The 17,550-nt window shown below is 39.2% G+C and overlaps 1 protein-coding gene across 1 annotated transcript in view; it reads right to left on the minus strand.

The window, feature by feature from the left end:
* The window catches only part of olf413 (DBH like monooxygenase olf413), a 214,656-nt gene that overhangs the window by 49,464 nt on the left and 147,642 nt on the right, over positions 1–17,550 (minus strand). The window contains exon 3 of the mRNA XM_085484762.1: positions 10,623–10,772. Within this exon, the coding sequence (XP_085340888.1) occupies positions 10,623–10,772 (150 nt within the window). The remainder of the gene's footprint in view (positions 1–10,622; positions 10,773–17,550) is intronic.

Below are 17,550 nucleotides of genomic sequence, written 5' to 3' on the forward strand. Positions count from 1 at the left end.
GATTGGAAAACTTGGGAGCGCAATGCGCGGGCGCAAGAGCAAACTTCCACGAACTGTCATTAGTTACCGAAGAGCGTATTCCGACCTTCCCCAGTGGTCTTTTACCTCTCCGATCTCTCCTACTTCTCTCTTTGTTTCCACGAACTCTCTCTTTAACAAACATGTTGACAAGGGGTAGATTACTCGCGCGGAAAAAGCAGGGAAAAGGTAACTCATTCACTCCTTCTCTCTCTCTCTCTCTGTCTCTTATAACGCAGTTGTGGTCGTTACTGCGCGCGGTTAGTTTTCTCTTTGTGTGAACTTCCGGGTAAATTTCACGAGCGAGAGCTCTCGTTACCGCACCCTCTCGATCGACATATCCCTATATATGTGCATTAGCGGAGAAGGAGAATGCAATCGAATATAAGTATTTAATATTTGGAGTAAAGGATAATAATCGGTAAAGGAAAGATTCGAAAGGAAAATGCAAGATACGAATAAAGATTGATGATCGAGAAATATTTGAAAGCAATATTATCTAATTAAGATATTAATTTAAATGTCTCGCGTGTTTGAAAATTATTTTTTATCTTGTCGAATCGCGAAAGTGTAATCACGAAATTCGATAAAATTTGGCAAATATAATACTTAACTTCGTTTGCGTTTTTTAACATTTAATATTTCTAAATTGAAGAAAATAAGAATTACGCGAGAGAGGAGCCATCGAATAATATACAGAGTTTAATTCTGAAAATGCACTTAACGTTTAGTTTTGTTGTCGCAAAAAGACTCGCAAAGTACAATTTAAACGCTCTAATATCATTACCAGGTCAAGATCAAAGCGTTTTAAAATATGTGCTTGGAAAAAAAGAGAAGAGAAAAATGTGATTTTATTCCGCTACAAGTCATTTCCGCGCCGATTACGAGATTTTTACAGCGTTCTTCTTATTGCACAGCTCCACCGGCGCGAAAATCGCTGAAATCTCGGCCCTTGAAGAGAGAGGCTTTGATCGACAAGGCTATGCGCTTTCCTGTGGAAACGTAATGGGGAATCGAATCGGCTCGACGATAATTGTCTCCAAACGTACGTAATCTCACCCTGCCCATCTCTCTCTCTCTTTCAACACGATATATCCCGGTCCTTGCCTAGTTGATTCGATTTCCCGTCGCGAATAGCTCTGCTTCCTTCCTTCCTTCCTTCCGGTGAGAATTCCCATCCCTTTGCTCTCTTTTCTACCTACGAACAGGGCGCGCCCAATAAGCCCGTCATGCCACACCTGGGCGACCACGTGCTTTCCTCTCTCGTTCCTTTCTTCGCCTTTTCTCTCTCCCAACGGCATCGGTCAAATTCGATTTTCCTTTTACATCCAGCCAAGCTATTTCGGAATAGCGATCAGTTCCATCGACGAGGAAGGACATACTCTCGGACTGTCTCTCTCTCTTCTTCCGACACGTCACGTCATGCCTTATATTCATCCCTTTCTCTCCTCCTTCTATCTCTGCTCCTCTCCCGTATGTTCTCTTCATAGATAGCGGGCTATTCGAGAGAGCGAAGTGGTAAACTAGATAGGGCTACGGATAGGAGCGGAATAGAGGCAGAACCAGGTCACACAGCTAGCCAATCCCCTCTGTAAGGCATCGCCAATCTAGCCACTAGTCACACGTACGCACCCGGTCGCACATATACACGCGAGCACATTGCACGCGAGAGTTTCGCTCTTCATCTCTTCCACGGACGATTTTTTTTCCCTCTCTCATTTCCCTCGTACGCGAAATTCGTGATTAATTCGCGAATTTCTCACGCTTCATACATCATCTTCGCAATTTCTATACATAATACTCGGAGTTTTATAACGTTTGTTCATCATTATTCTTGCTTACCTTGCGCATCTCATTTCCTACTTATGTGGATTGTTATTTATCATGATTCTTCCGACGTGGAAAATTTCCTCGGATTAACTTCAGAAAATGTGTATGTATATATAATTAGAATTTGATTACAAATCGATATGAATTTCAGAATTAAATATTATCGAGGGGGTAATCACTAGCTAAAATGTTGTCCCACAGATTACATGATTTCATTTAATTTCATGATTTCATTTGATTTCATGATTTCATCTAATTACAAACGATTTCATCTGATTACAAATGATTTCATCTGATTGCAAATGGATTTTTTTCATTACATATGAAATCATTTCATAAAAGTAATGATTTCATCTGATTACACAATGCATTTTCGTGATTGCACATGTAATCATTTAGGATTTTATGTGACACATAAAATTATAAATAACATTTTATCTTGAATTTGATCGCAATTTACTACGGAAAGTGCTCGTGCCACACATGATTTCATCACAGATTTCATAATGATTACACGAAAATTCAAAATGATTTCTGCTGACTACATATGATTTCATTATGATTTCTAATGATTCCGCATGATTTCATTTGACTTTACCTGTACATCTGATTGCAAACGATTACACGGGATTTCATAAGGATTTCATAATGATTTCGGGAACACTGACCCACGATTACATTAAGTGGTTACCCCCTCGAATATTATATACACTCTCTCGCTTCGAGGAATATATTTGTTCCTTCTTCGAGCATTCTCGCCCATTTTCGCGATGTATCTTCCTCGAGAGAATTGCACGCGAATGAGTCCCCCTAAGAAACTCGTAGGGCGCGGCACTGGGAGTGTTTCGCAAAGTGGAAATTCTCAGTGATGTCGATCCGGGGGCTGCATAATGCTGCGTCGTCGCGCGAAATCCCCGCCCTGCATCGCTCGCGCTTCCGCTTCTCAAAGGAAAAGCCCCGCCGCGGAACTTGTTCGGTTTCCAACGCTCTCTCGGCTCGTAGTTTCAAACTGCTCCGAACACCGGAACTGGTCGGATCGCCGAACTATGTGCTCAGATATAGCACGGAGCAATGTTTTTCGACGTCCTCCCAGTTACGAAATATTTTCAAATAAAAGTGGAGAGAAAGAAAGAAATATGATATAATATATACAGAAAGATAATATGCACGAGAAGACGAATTTTGATAAATATTCCTGATTCTTTTTTATCGATCAATTATTTTATTTAAATAAGTGCAAAAAAGGAAATAATTCTTTGTCGAATATCCTTCCTTGATTAAGAAATGAAACGGAAAATATTCACCAAGCTTCATTTTTTGAGGAAAAAAATTAAAACTTAATTTTTACCTCCCTATTTAGAAAAGTGTAACTCCTCGGGAAAAGAATCATCTCCTAAAATTTTTTGCACTTATTTAGACACACTCTGTATATACATATGTATCCGAAAGAGGGAAAATGAAAAGATGTGAAATTAAAAATGATAGTTAAAAGACACACGAATGTCTTCTTGCTGTGATTTCGAAAAATTACGAATCTGCAGTTACAACACTATCAGTACGCGATTTATCGGCGACTAGAATTCCACGGTTCTCGCGGCCGCTATTTTCGATGCAACGTCAATCCGAATTCGCGTGGTTGCGTGGCTGACCGAAGAATGCATCCCTGCGCATTCACGTTAGTTTGCATGGTGAAACAATGTTGAGTGCCGTATACGGCTGCGCGAGGAATACTCTTTTCGTTTGCCATTGTGACTTGACGGGAACACCATTCACGTATTCGACGGTAAATTTTTCTGTTGCGACGAAACCGTGCAACGATTGTGTTCGATTTATGATTAATAGAACGGTTATATGCAGAAATAACGCAACTCGTCAAAACTTGAAAGTTCGATCATTTGTTCAATGACGCGCAAAATTGACCACGCGATTTCTTCAAGTGTATAAATAATTACTTTTATTTCTCTCGAAATGAAATAATGTAGAAAAATGATTAACCTTTCGTCAATCTGGATCTTTTAAGCCACAAGCAAATTTCTATTCAAATTTTGCTTCGTATGAACAAAGATTTAATATTTGGTTTTTAAAACCTGTTGGATATTGTAATAGAAATATTAACAAATAAGAATTTTTTGGGATTTTTTTAAAGTCTGAAACATAAAGATAATATATGAGTTAAGAGTTTAACTAGGCTCTGTAATATATAAATATAAATTTAACATATATAAGATAGGCAATAAGAGCCAAATCGCGGATGACAGTGCGTTATTCTAAACGAAACTAAATTTTTTCGTTAGAATTAAATACCTGTGCACAAGGCACCAAATTTTTACTTGGACACGGCCAAGATATAAAATTGGAATAATCTCTACAAGAGATTTTTAATTCCATGTATCCCCTATTCCCCCTAAAGAAATAAAGTGCGAGAGAAAAATATAGATTCTGCGACTTTCGGATCTATATTTTTCTCTCGCACTTTATTTCTTTAGGGGGAATAGGGGATACATGGAATTAAAAATCTCTTGTAGAGATTATTCCAATTTTATATCTTGGCCGTGTCCAAGTAAAAATTTGGTGCCTTGTGCACAGGTATTTAATTCTAACGAAAAAATTTAGTTTCGTTTAGAATAACGCACTGTCATCCGCGATTTGGCTCTTATTGCCTATCTTATATATGTTAAATTTATATTTATAATATATGAGGTTTGTGATCTTGAAAGATCCAATTTGCTGCCGGAGAATGAATAATTAATCATTTAAACTGAAAATTGAGACCAGATGGAGAAGTACATATATAAAAAGACATATTTTTCTCGCACAAAATCTCACTGACATGTCATCTTCCATGCAGAGAGAAAAGGAGTAAAATATCTTTCTCTCTCTCTCTCTCTCTATCTCTTTATCATAGTTACTAACGCAAAATGCAATATACTGTCACGTATTTCACGGTCGTAATACTGTCGTATGTATCATTCTACTGCCATCAAGCCGAAAGTCGCGCCACGCCACGAGCAACAATCGTGTGACGAAAGGCTATTTCGCGAATTGACGCGGCAATAAAAGTAACCGAGTGCGGCAATCGCGCGAAGCGACGGTATACTGTTCGCGAAATTCCGTCGAAACGGGGTGCCCGCGTCGCCATAAATCTACCAGACAGATCCACCGTCGCGATACCCAACGTAAGTGGAGTAGCTAGGCATACAAGCAGTAACCCCATACCGTTACAAGTCGCCGCGATAACCGAGTCGAATACGTACGAGCTCCGTAAAATTGAAAAAAATTGATTAATTCCGTTCGCGAGAGAGAAAGTTTGAATTACTACCCCGGATCGGGGCTCTATATATTTTTTTACATGATATATATATATATATATATATATATATATATATATATATGTATACACGTGGTACAGTACGTATACATATATCGTGTAGAAGCATATTCTGAGCTTTGCGTCAAAACTTCAAACACGTATTTCTAGACGAATCTGAAATAAACTTTTCCTTCACAAAAATTTAAAATGACCGAGAGTTATTGAACATTAAAAAGCTCGAAGTTTCTGAAGTATACGCATGAATGGAACAAATATACTTTAATTAACTATGCTAATTACGCATGTGCTATGATATAAAAATATGGAACTCATGTAGAAAAATAACGTTAAAAATTTTAATCTGCATTTAATTTTTCAGATAAATGATCCTACAACATAATTTCTCTTATAAAAATTTTATGTATGTATAATTTGATTATTCTTTTTATACATTTTTTTTTACAGTTATTCAGTGCTTTTAGAACTGTTAATCAATTGTTCAGATAAATTCATCCATGAATTTTTTACGTCGACGTAATTTTAAATAGTCATTAATAATAAAAACTTAAAAAATTGCATGTGCGACGAAATTTTCGATGAGAAAATATTACTTCCAGATCAATTTCAGAAAACAATTTCTAAAATTCAATACAAAAATCACGAAGGATATTGATATATCGATATCTCGCGATGCGCATCACATCGTTTTCGCTCACAATCAGTAAACTGGAGCAAACGATGCCGAGATCACAAATGGGTGCAGTTTAACACATCCGTTCATTGTTGCTTCCCGAGACCAATAACAACCTACCATTGTTTCCGCCATAGATATTCGCCAATATCTCTAATTAATTCATTCTCAAGCGGCCGTGCTTTCGCAAACGTACCGTCATCCAATCAGCATCAATAAAAAATTAATCGGAAAAGTATGCATTAGTTGGAAATAAATTCGCTTGTTTTCATAAATGTACAGAGTATAAAAAATTCAAGATTGATATGCAGTATAAATATACAAAAACTATGCAAAGGCATTGTGTCGAGCGAACTCATATATTTCTGTCACATCAGAAAAAAACGGATTCGTTCCGAGATTTATATCTTTCTCCAACAATAAGAATAATAGATATATCCGAAATGCTCTGCCACGAAAATCTGGCGTAGAAATGAAGGAGTGTTGCCGGGGGATAGGAAAAATTGATCGAGAATTTCGCGCATTCAGGAACTTTTGTTGCGAGTTTTGTACGATTACGTCTGCGTCGGTAGAAAGACGCAAGGAATTGGGTTACGAGTGTAACGGCGAGTTAACTCTTTATAAGGCCATTCCAACTTCGCAGTTGCACGCTGGCATTGTCCTTATTTTCGATGTAGTATCACGCGGCTCGTAGAAACGTCATATTGCGTTGTTTTAAGGAGCTTCTGGAGTATTAAGGACGAGACTCTACGAGAGTATAAATAATAATTAATATATTGCAATCTCTCAGCAAACACGCGTAAAATTGATTTTATGAGAAGCTACAAATCTCTCTCCGATGCTCTCTATTCGAATAATATTGTTATATAGGTTTTTGCGTAACGACGTATTAAACATTGCTTTAAAAGAAAAAAGGAACTAAGTTTTTTTTTTTTTCGATTGAGCGATACGATCATGATAGCGTGATTCGGCGAACGAACGAACGAACGACGTGAAAAATTCAGCGTTCGTATTTGGAAAAGCAATTGGAAATCCGGAAAAATTGCCGACCTACGATCGTCGGAAAAATCCCCGGCTCCTAAATTCGAAACGAGAAACCCGAGATAAGCGGCAGGATCAAGTACGAGCGGAAAGACGAAACTCATCGCGAAGTAATAACTACCTGAGGCGATCTCAATATTTGATTTCTGTCGATGATCGCGATCCGCGACGGGATATCCTTGATAATACAGGGGCACCACGACACATCCGCCGACGTATTTCTGGAACAAACACGCCGTATATATCTCGATCGAAAAAGTAAGCATCCATCTTCGTATCCTGTTTCATCGATGAAAATCGCAGGAAAACATCGGCGCGGAAAAATACGGTATTCTAATTGAAGGGTTCGAGGATGAGAGAGAGTGAGCACAAAAATATCCGTATGCTTGTACGATATTATATATACAGCCGAGCAATTCTATTCCGGATAATGCGACTCGATTTACAAGCCGTTTACATTGGAAAGTCTGAACTATAAATCCAATTTTTTCAAACACTGCGCTATTTAATCGGACGCGATGTATTGATTTTATTGCGACTGGCTACTCTCGAGCGAGATGTAATTATTCTATTTTTCAACAAGCGATTTCGTATCATTTTACGCGAGTTCTCTCGTCAGCCTCCTCCTTCCTCTCTCGAGATTTCGTCGGAAAGCAACCTTGCAATTCCGCTACACTCACGGTTGCATTCGGTGGAAAGAGAGAGAGACACGACATGGCGCAAAAATATTATATCCGATACCGATATGTCGCGCGATCAGATAAGGGGACCCGCTGACTCGGTCGTTTTTCTGTAGCGATGGAATCGCGGTCTGCCTTTATTTTCGCGGCTCCTCTCGGAGGGGATGCGGCATTCTCTCTTGTCTTCGTCCCTCTTTGCAGAGAAGCGACACTCGAGATGATCGCGAAGAATTCCTCGGGCATTCCCGGAGTGAGGAAGTAAGATCGTCTTTGGCACAGATCGGCGACTTTGACAGCGCGATCGATCAGCTTCGAAAAATTTTAGTTATCTCGGACTACTATCGAAATACATTTTTATCAAAATTACGTCCACTCTTCGTAATTTATTTTATTCCACTGGACAATAATAATATATCTTCAAAGTGAAAGTAATAAAAGTTCTAATACATATAATCCGACTGCGAGCTTCAAATGGCGCTGATGGATTAATTATTCGTTTATTCCGTTGCGTAATATAAAAACAAATCGGTACATTGAAAAAAAAAGGAGAATGCTTTTTATTTTATTACACTGGACAATAATAATTCGAGACATTATATGTTTATACGTCAAATATCTTCAAAGTGAAAGTAATAAAAGTTCTAATACACATAATCCGACTGCGAGCTTCAAATGGCGCTGATGGATTAATTATTCGTTTATTCCGTTGCGTAATATGAAAACAAATCGGTACATTGAAAAAAAAGGGGAATGCTTCTCTCTCTGGGTAAAAAAAAATTAACTGATAATCCGTTAGCCGAAAATAGCGCTTAATTCGGCGTTACGTAACGCGGGAGAGGGAATTCGATTTACCGCGAGCGAATATTTACGAACACGTATGCCGTTTATCCACGTGGCATCGAGCAATAGCCTCGATAGGCGAGAGAAGTGGCCGCAGCGAATTATGCACGCGCGGGCAGACGATGAGATCGCATCGCAACGAGAGAGCCCGCCGCCCGAAACTGATGCACGATAATAATACGATCAGGTGGAAAATCGAACCCCGACGATTGTGTGTTAACCGCTGATTGTCGATAACGCGCACCGCGAGATTTCGAAGAAGCGATGACAATAATAGGGGTTAATCAAGCACGTATAATCGAGGAACGCCGATTCCGAGTGAAAGCATTTCCACTTATCATCCTTTAAACAAATGCATGTGATAAATAAATTGTAAAAATGTGTTTAAAAGTTTTCATTTAAGGAGAACGCCTGCTTTAGAAAGTAAGGTATTTTTTAGATTTTTTTTTTTTTTATAAAAATTGCATTGATCATTCTAAAATTTGTTATTAAATATTTATAAACAAAAAAAAGTTTTTTTGGTTAAAAATATGGTTTGCCAAATCTCGTTTGACATTTAAATAAAAAACTAAACATTTTTTATTTATGAAATTACATCCTCGATGAATTAATAAAATAAAAAAAAAGAAAATTGACAATAAGGATTTGGAGATATGAGAATGCTCGTCAATTTGCAACTCTGACGGCGAGAAAAGATTCTTCAAAGGCAATCTTGACAGTCTATATTTTTAACTAAAAAATTGTATACTTATAAATATTTAATAATACTTCCTTTTTCGAGAAAAATTACATGCGCAAATTCAATGTTTCAAAAATCTCACATTATATCAAAATGCATTTTGTAAGAGTTGCTGTGTATATTTCTCTTATATTGAAAACAAACAAAATATGTTACGAAACCAATATTTCTTTTACACTCATGCAAAGGAAATGCATACTGAAACAAATTCACGCAAAACTCTGAGGAATAGTGCGATGAAATTTCTTTCTTTGAAGATCTGCTGCTTAAAGGATTAAAGGCGGACGATTTTCAAGTTCCAGAGTTAAGGATGTCACTATACTTTTTTTTTTTTTTTTTACAGCAACCAGCATACTTCTATCTTCATAACCGCGTCGAACAAATACTGCGTTATTGCTTCCCTTTATTCCCTCTAGGAACTTAAAACGCTCTCGGCGAGTTCAGACATGAACAGAGCGAAAAATTCCGGTGGCAAGTTTGTACTCCAGTAGTAGTTTTCACCCATCTAGAGCTTCGGAAGGCTTTATTTTCGCAGATTATCGAGAAACATAACTGCGCGTATCAATGACTATTAACGAAAGCAAAAACGCCTCAATAACAGGGATGAGGAGGAATTTGGAGTTTAGATCTTCGCGACCTCGTCGGTTGCCATAAATTTCATGTTGCGCTTAAAAGCAGATCGCAACACACTCCCGTAATCTCTTTTCTTCGGGTTAAGCCCGTACCGGGGACGGCGGCTCTATCGCGCAATCTATTTCCGAGTTAATTACCGGCGAAATAAAGAAGTAGGTCGGATTGTCCTACAATGGGGTAACGGAATACCGGCGCGCGGGAAAATTGCGATAACGAGCCGCCGAATTTAATTCGAGTCCGACTCGGGAACGCAAACATTCGCAACATTTTTTTTTACGATCGCGGGCGTAATAATTAAATGCAGTAATTAACTGTACCTTTGTATTCAACATTTTTGCATGCGCGGTTCGAGAAACTGGGTGCGCACAACTTTTTTCCACTAATTTCGAATATATAACATATATTTACACAGAAAAAAATACCTACGTATATACAGGTTCGCTTTAATGGAATGGAGGTTTTTCCGTTTCAATTTCGGGAATAAAAACTTATTTTTTTTTCTTTTTCAATACATATAAAAGGACTCGTTCTTAGTTTTCCCAAATATCGAAACACATGTTCATATCGCAAAGTCTATTTGCTCCAACGAAAAGATTGATATAAAGTTCATTCTCATATAGAAAAATAAATTTCCTTATATTATTCCATCTCAGAGTGAATCTCGTATTAATCTTCCTCCGAGGAATAACACGGGGTGCATTTATCACGACAAAAAAAAAAAAAAAAAAAAAAAAAAAAGAAAGAAATAGCGCGAGATAAGCGCGACAAGTAAATCTCGCGTGCTTTGTGCCGCGGAGATTGTCCTGCGCCTTTCGGGCTGAATAAATCGCATTCACCTACCGTGATCTTCAAGTCCCGCGGGTCGCATGTGTCGTATCGCCTGCTGAAACGGAGCACCGTGTGCGTCTTGTTCTCGTAACCCAGTAACAGCCGGTAATCCTGACTCGAATCCATCTGCGGATCCCTGCTGGTGTCCTTCACGTGCCGATCCTGAAAACAAGCGACAACGACTTGACGTTAGAATCCGTGCCAGCGGCGCTGTAAAGTATAATGCATCGTCGCGAAATCCGAAAAGTCAGATCGATCGTTGCGATAGAGAGACATTTTCTCGAAAAGAGAGATTCGTTAGAATAGAAAAAAAAAAAAAAAATGTTTCGCGTTCGGAATATCTTTTTATCATTGAATAAATTTTTCAGCACACACGATTTTTGACGTGAGCGCAAAATGAGAAGATACAAAAATGCACTGCCAATAATTCTCGAGTTTTTATTATGAGGAAGTAATATCGACAATATCGGATATTCCAATATTGAAGCTTCATAACAAATGGATTAATATTGCTTGACATATATTCGACGAATATTCGTCGAAAATTTTAATATCGGATGACGTGTCATCCGATGCACGTATATACTACATATATACGTGGAACATTACACTTTACTTAACGAATCGCGAATGCTGCAGTTCATTGACACTCGCAGCCGGTGTGAATTTTTTTTCCTTTCAATTCTAATAGACGACGACTTGCTACGTCTTCAACGAGCAAAGCTCCTCCTCCTCGGTGCCGACTGACAGGCGGAAACGCGTCATGATAACCGGCATGATTATTTCATCCTGTATTAAATTTACTCCGACTCGTTACCGTTAAGCAGTTAACCAGCTGATTGGCCGTACGTAAATGAATAGAGGCAATTTGCTCACGACCGATAGTTCGAAAGCGTCGTGTTTACAACCAGCTTCATTCTGTTCTCGCGCGCGAATGACGCGAAATTGGATACACCTCTCTTGCAATAATAATAATCGATCTCCTCTCGCGAACGACGATCGTGGGACCAGGCGTTCGCGCCTTCCCATGCGTGACTATTCGCATTTACAGTTAGGCGACGTCGAGGACTGGGTCCTGCGATCTCTCGCGTGAAAATATTAATTTATTATCCCAGGCATGATGCCCGCCGGCAAACACATAGAGCTGCATTTTCTCTTTCTTTTTCTTCCCCTCTCTTTCCTGCTAATTCGCTCCACTTTTCACCCGCTATACGATTAACACTCTAAGCTTCGGCCCGGCTAACTTGGCATTTAAATCGCCAAGTTCGTTTTTTTTCGTGATTTATATACCGAGTTAGTATCACCACTGGAATTACAGTGCCAACAGTTTTTTTCTTTTATTTTTTTCCCACCTTCTTTACCAGAATAAAAAGTGCGGCCTAAGTTTTTCGCTTCTACTCATAGTAGCAATTTTTTCTAATTTAACGATGCAATGTGAGTTTATCTTGATCGTCGACTTTGAAATTTATTTTTCTCGAGATTTAATGACGCGAACATTCTTGGTCTTGATATTTCGCGCGCACTTAAGAGGGAGAAACCTTTCTAAGCCGATATATGAAGTACAAGTATACTTTAACGTTTACTGCAAAATTTTATACGGATATATTATCTCGCGAGATTGAACAAAACGAAACGCCGTCGTCGAGAAAAAGCGCCAGTCAAAGAAGGCAGAATTATCGATACAACGTGCATTATAAAAATATTCCACCAGATTATTATTTTAAATCAGAATTTTACGAGACGGCGTACTATGCTCTTGACATGATCGACTACAAGAAGTCTCGGAATGCCTCTTAAAAAGTGCCGGCAAGAAGATACGATAAAGAACCTCTCGCTTCCATTGCGCCATAAATTTGGACATTATAAAATTGAATGGATAAGCCTCGTAAAATGTCGATTGTTATTATCGTTTAAAGAACAGAGTGAAAAATAAGCCGCTAAAGCGCCTTACGCTTTAAGTATTTACCTTCTTCCGCACTCCTACTAGTAAAGAAGGAGCAAACTGCTGAATAATCCGAAAATGCTGAATAATAATCGGCGCGCGCTGAATAATCGGATACAGCGGTGACTTTAAATTTTTGCTAATTTCCTAACGCTCGGTCGCTTTGTTCCGAATACCATCGGTTCCCTTTTTATCGCGAGGCGCATCAATTTCTTGCACGATACCGATATTAGAATGCCATTCTATCGTCTTACAAAGAAACGGCCGTCGTTGAAGCAAAAACGAGCGTCGCGCCTGCTTCGCCTTTTCCCTTCGCCGATCGAGTTTCTCGTTCGCTACGAAGATCGTCGAACCGAGACGACTATGCGGCACAAAGGGCGAGACTGAATGCAAAAGTTAAGGCAAATTTACACGGTAGACTCTCGACGACGTAGAGATTCGAAAATTGAAATAAATCGCGTGAATTCGATTGTTTACGAAACATTATTCCGTCCGTTGTTGGACGATAAACTAAACAACGTCGTTCTCCATCGTTATCATTCGCTTTGGACGGTATCGGAATAAATCGTGCAAAAAAAAAAAAAATAAATAAAGTGAGCTGCAGGATTTTATTTCCAAACTGGAACTGTAGACTATTATTTGCATGGGAATGCTGTGCGATTTTCTCGATCGAGCTTCTTTATTGAACTGATATCACACGCAATAACAATACAAATTGCAAGTTTCGCATTCGAAGTGAGAAATTACAGAGTTATGAAACGCGAGATGAGAGAACTGAAAGTTGGAAGTTGGGAACTCGGAGCTCTCTGAGAGAATGAGACAGAGTTTAGGGAACCGACAGTTTACTCAGTCGAGAATTGAGAGTTTATAGTTGACGTTTTAGATGTGTACAAACTCTCTCGACATATCTACATTCATGTACTGTTATGATATAAGTGTAATACGTATAATTGAATTATTATACAAATTGTGTGTATACAGGAAAAAATCTGTATGCGCCGCGTTCTTTCTCTCTCGCGCATTAAACCCTTTATTTTTTTTTTTTTTCAGTAGCGAATACCCGCGTCGGATCAGCCGCGGAATCGGGTAGCCCACTTTTGGCGCGGATACACATTCGGTCGCAAAAAAATCAAACGCGTTCGTCCAATTTATTTTGGATGATTCATCCGTGGTAATCATCGGGAGCGAAGCGTGTAAATTCGCCTTTAGTTAGGCGATTGCGAGCGAGCGCGTTCTGGGGATTTCTCTCTCGGGTCCCCCTTAAAAGGGCGAAAGACAAGTTTTTCTGGCGAGATTCCGTGCCGTCGCCTCGATATATAATTATCGCGGCGCGGCTGTTACTTCGGAAAGAAGAAGAAGAAGCGCGCCGACGCCTTTCGGGACGACTTTCGAAGCCATTGTTCCATTGTGAGGATCACTCGGCCTTGCGCGGCTTTCCAGTGTGGCTTTATTAAAATTTCATTTAGCCGCGTACCTGCGCGTGCTGCGTGATTCCCGACGAGTCACGCGTGTTATGTCGCTCCTCTACCCGGTGTACACCCCTTTCCATCTCCACACATGCATCCTTGTCCCACACCTCCTCGCTCTGTTTCTTTTTCCTCCGACTGACGTTCTCACCTGGGGCCAAAGCGTCGTCTTTGAGGCCGTCAAATTGCGCGAAACGAGAGAGAGAGAGAGAGAGAGTAGAGAAAGAAGGAAGACTGAGTGCTGAGATGAAATTAAAACACGTGCGTCTATGATGAACTAAATCGATTATTATTAAGTAATTAAAATGATTCGTCACACAGAAATTATATCAATTGTGACACGTTTGAATAATGAATCAAAATTTATATTTGAGAATAGGATTAATTTAATACGAGATAAACAGAGAATTGATTATATTGAAATAAAATACAATTACTATTGATAGTATATCTCGCAAACAAAAACTGGATGTACATATATGTCTATTTTTGATCTTTACAAAAATAAAAAACGAAATTAATTATTAGTCTCTGGTAGGTAAGTAATTTTTACTATATGAAATCAACAGAGAATTGATCATATTGAAATAAAATACAATTACTATTGATAGTATATTTCGCAAACAAAAACTGGATGTACATATTTTTGATCTTTACAAAAATAAAAAACGAAATTAATTATTAGTCTCTGGTAGTTAAGTAATTTTTGCTTCATCATTAATTTTATGCGACTGCATTTTTACGACCGGGAGTAATTCATTCATATTTTCGGCTCGCTCGTGGCCGAAGTGTTTCGTGCAGTCCGAGTTCTTTTCGTGGTGCGACTGCCTGCGGACGGTATGCGGTTACTCAAAGGTAAGAGGACCGTCTCTCTGACGAAGGATTCGAATTCTTGCACGAGAAAGGGCTTTACCACCGGCGACGACAAGGCTTTGAACCTTAGACGAGATGGTATTGCCCCCTGCTCCTCTCAAATTCGACGTTCTGATGAAAAATGAAAAGAGAGGCGTATGCATCCGTAGTTAGATGCCTCTCGTCGTATCTCGTAACCAAGTTATCGAACCACACTTTATCGCGACAAATATATAACGAGAAAGTACTGTAGTATATACTTTATCTCTGGAAAATTCACGAATCGAGAGCAGCCGTGACACGGTTTGGAGCTCTTACAGCTGACGACGGAATGCATTATTTATGCATTTCTGTTCGAAATATGTTAAAATAATACCGTTGCATTTTATTTGAAACATTCTCGACATTGGTCCTTTCTTATTAAAAAAATATTACGCGAGTTCGATATTAATTCAATAACGTTCGTCTTAAATTTCGTCTCACTTCTTATTATTGCGAAATTCCGAGACTCGCCGTGGCGGAATTTCCTCGCGAGGGAAAAATTCCTTGCGACATCGTCTCGCCAGAACCGCGGATCGCATTATCATCGACTGCGCTGTGAAAAATTACAGCGAACGACGCCTTCTCTTAGACGTCGCAACACGCGCGAATTCGCGCGAAACGATGGAGTAATAAATAATTTGCGGACCCGTCTCTCTCTCTCTTTCGCAGCCGCGTAACTTCTTCAATTTCCGTCTCCGACGTCAGAAGCGGAGAACATATTTTTTCCACCTCCTCCTCCCACGAAGACTCTTTCCGCCCGCGATCGCTTTTCCAAGACATGAGCGATCGAAAAGTCAGACCTTCCACCTGCGAGTCTCTGCTGCACTTCTCCTCCGATATATTCTACTATCTTCCTCCCGATTTCCGTCAACTCTCCTTCAACACTGTCGAAGCGTTCAACCCTTCTCTTTTTCCATCGAATATCGCGCGATCAACACGCTTCATCAATTTTGCGAGAGCGCGAAGATCCTGAACATTATTTTTTTAGTTTCAGCACAATCTTGTATTAAGTATTGAAAAAATATTAAAAATTCATACATTCCGAAAATTAATCGCGTTTACGAAAAGAAAATTAATATTTATTTTTGACATTTGTTCTGTCAATTTTTCTTCGATGATGGAGCAGATCCGTAAAGAATGTCCTCGATCTCGAGGATTTATTTTTCTTTTATTATTACGCGTTTATACGCTGCCTTCGCGAAAACACACCACGCAATCGGGATGAACTCTCTCGAGCTAGTTACGTTGCCCGAAATTGCTTGTTATTTGCGATTGGTCCTCGTACGTTCGTCACGACGCGAATCCGTGGTCGACGACCGATAAAAGGAAATCGGATCGGGACACGTACGGCAGTAAACTCGCGCAATGTACGGTTCTCCATTTCACATTGGACGTGCACCGGGGATGCGAATTTTCAGCCGTAACAGCGAAGTGGTGACAACGATGGTGTTTCTCTTTCTCTCTCTCTCTCGCGTGATAGTTTTTCCGGAAAAGGAACGTATTCAACTTCAATGCATCTTATGGCCTAAGGTTGCCTATAAGATTAAAGGAATTTGGACGAGGAAGAATATTCTAAATCATATTTAGATTTCTAAAAATTATATTTTTTTAATAAAAAATAGTGTCGCGCTTAAAAAAATTTTTAATAAGCCCCAGTAACATTCAAAGTCACATACAATATTCGAATGATTAATTTTGCCTTCATGCTTTTCATATACAGTATCGCTCAGAACATTAATACAACATATAATTACATGAAATAAAAATAATAATAATATATGTATGATAATAAAATAATAATAATAATAATAAAATGATGAGATAATATAATGATAATAACAAAGATACGCCGGCTAGCTATGCTTTATGATATCGGCTATTGATATTCATATACAACCGGATTAGTCTGTAATCGTCAAACATCAGTGACATCAACAGGCATTATCGGCATCCAATTACGTCGCTTTGTGCATACTGCGAGCTTTGTTTCCGCGAATGTCCGTCTTTCCGTTCTATCAAGCACATCATGCAAGCGTGCGATCAATTGCATCATAGGGAGAAAGAGAGACAGAGGGATATACATAGGTGGATAGATAGATAGCTAGACTGAGAGAGGCAGTGACCATATTCTATCCCACATAGACCCACGCTGGCGCGCACGTACGTATTCAGTAACCGATTCCGCATACCGGACAATTATAGCAATTATGCCGATCCAATTCACCACGCGCATTAATACACCGCCGTGATGTCGCCGATATATCGAAGCGTCCCGCTGCGCCGATCAAACGATTCCTCGCGCAGAATCGCACACGAGCTTGCGAGCCAACTATACACGAACCCACAGCTGACTCTCGTCTCACGTCGAGCGCGCGATGAAAGAAAAACAAATCACACTAATCAATATTGCTTGAAGAATTCTTTTTCATCTGTGCGTCTAAAAGCGGCACATATAATTGGTGTAATTAGACATATATAATCTGTCAATTCGACAACTGTATAATTTTTTAAGCGCAACTCTGTTCCACAATTAGTGATTAAGTAATAACTAAACCGTGTAGTTAAAAGAAGCTATATCGTCGTGGAAAATCTGCTCAATCAAAGCAAGACATTGTTCGTAACAATTCGCACGTTTATT

This window comes from Nylanderia fulva, unplaced genomic scaffold, assembly GCF_048542155.1.
Source record: "Nylanderia fulva isolate GAGA-0341 unplaced genomic scaffold, ASM4854215v1 Scaffold31, whole genome shotgun sequence".
NCBI classification, from domain to species: Eukaryota; Metazoa; Arthropoda; class Insecta; order Hymenoptera; family Formicidae; genus Nylanderia; species Nylanderia fulva.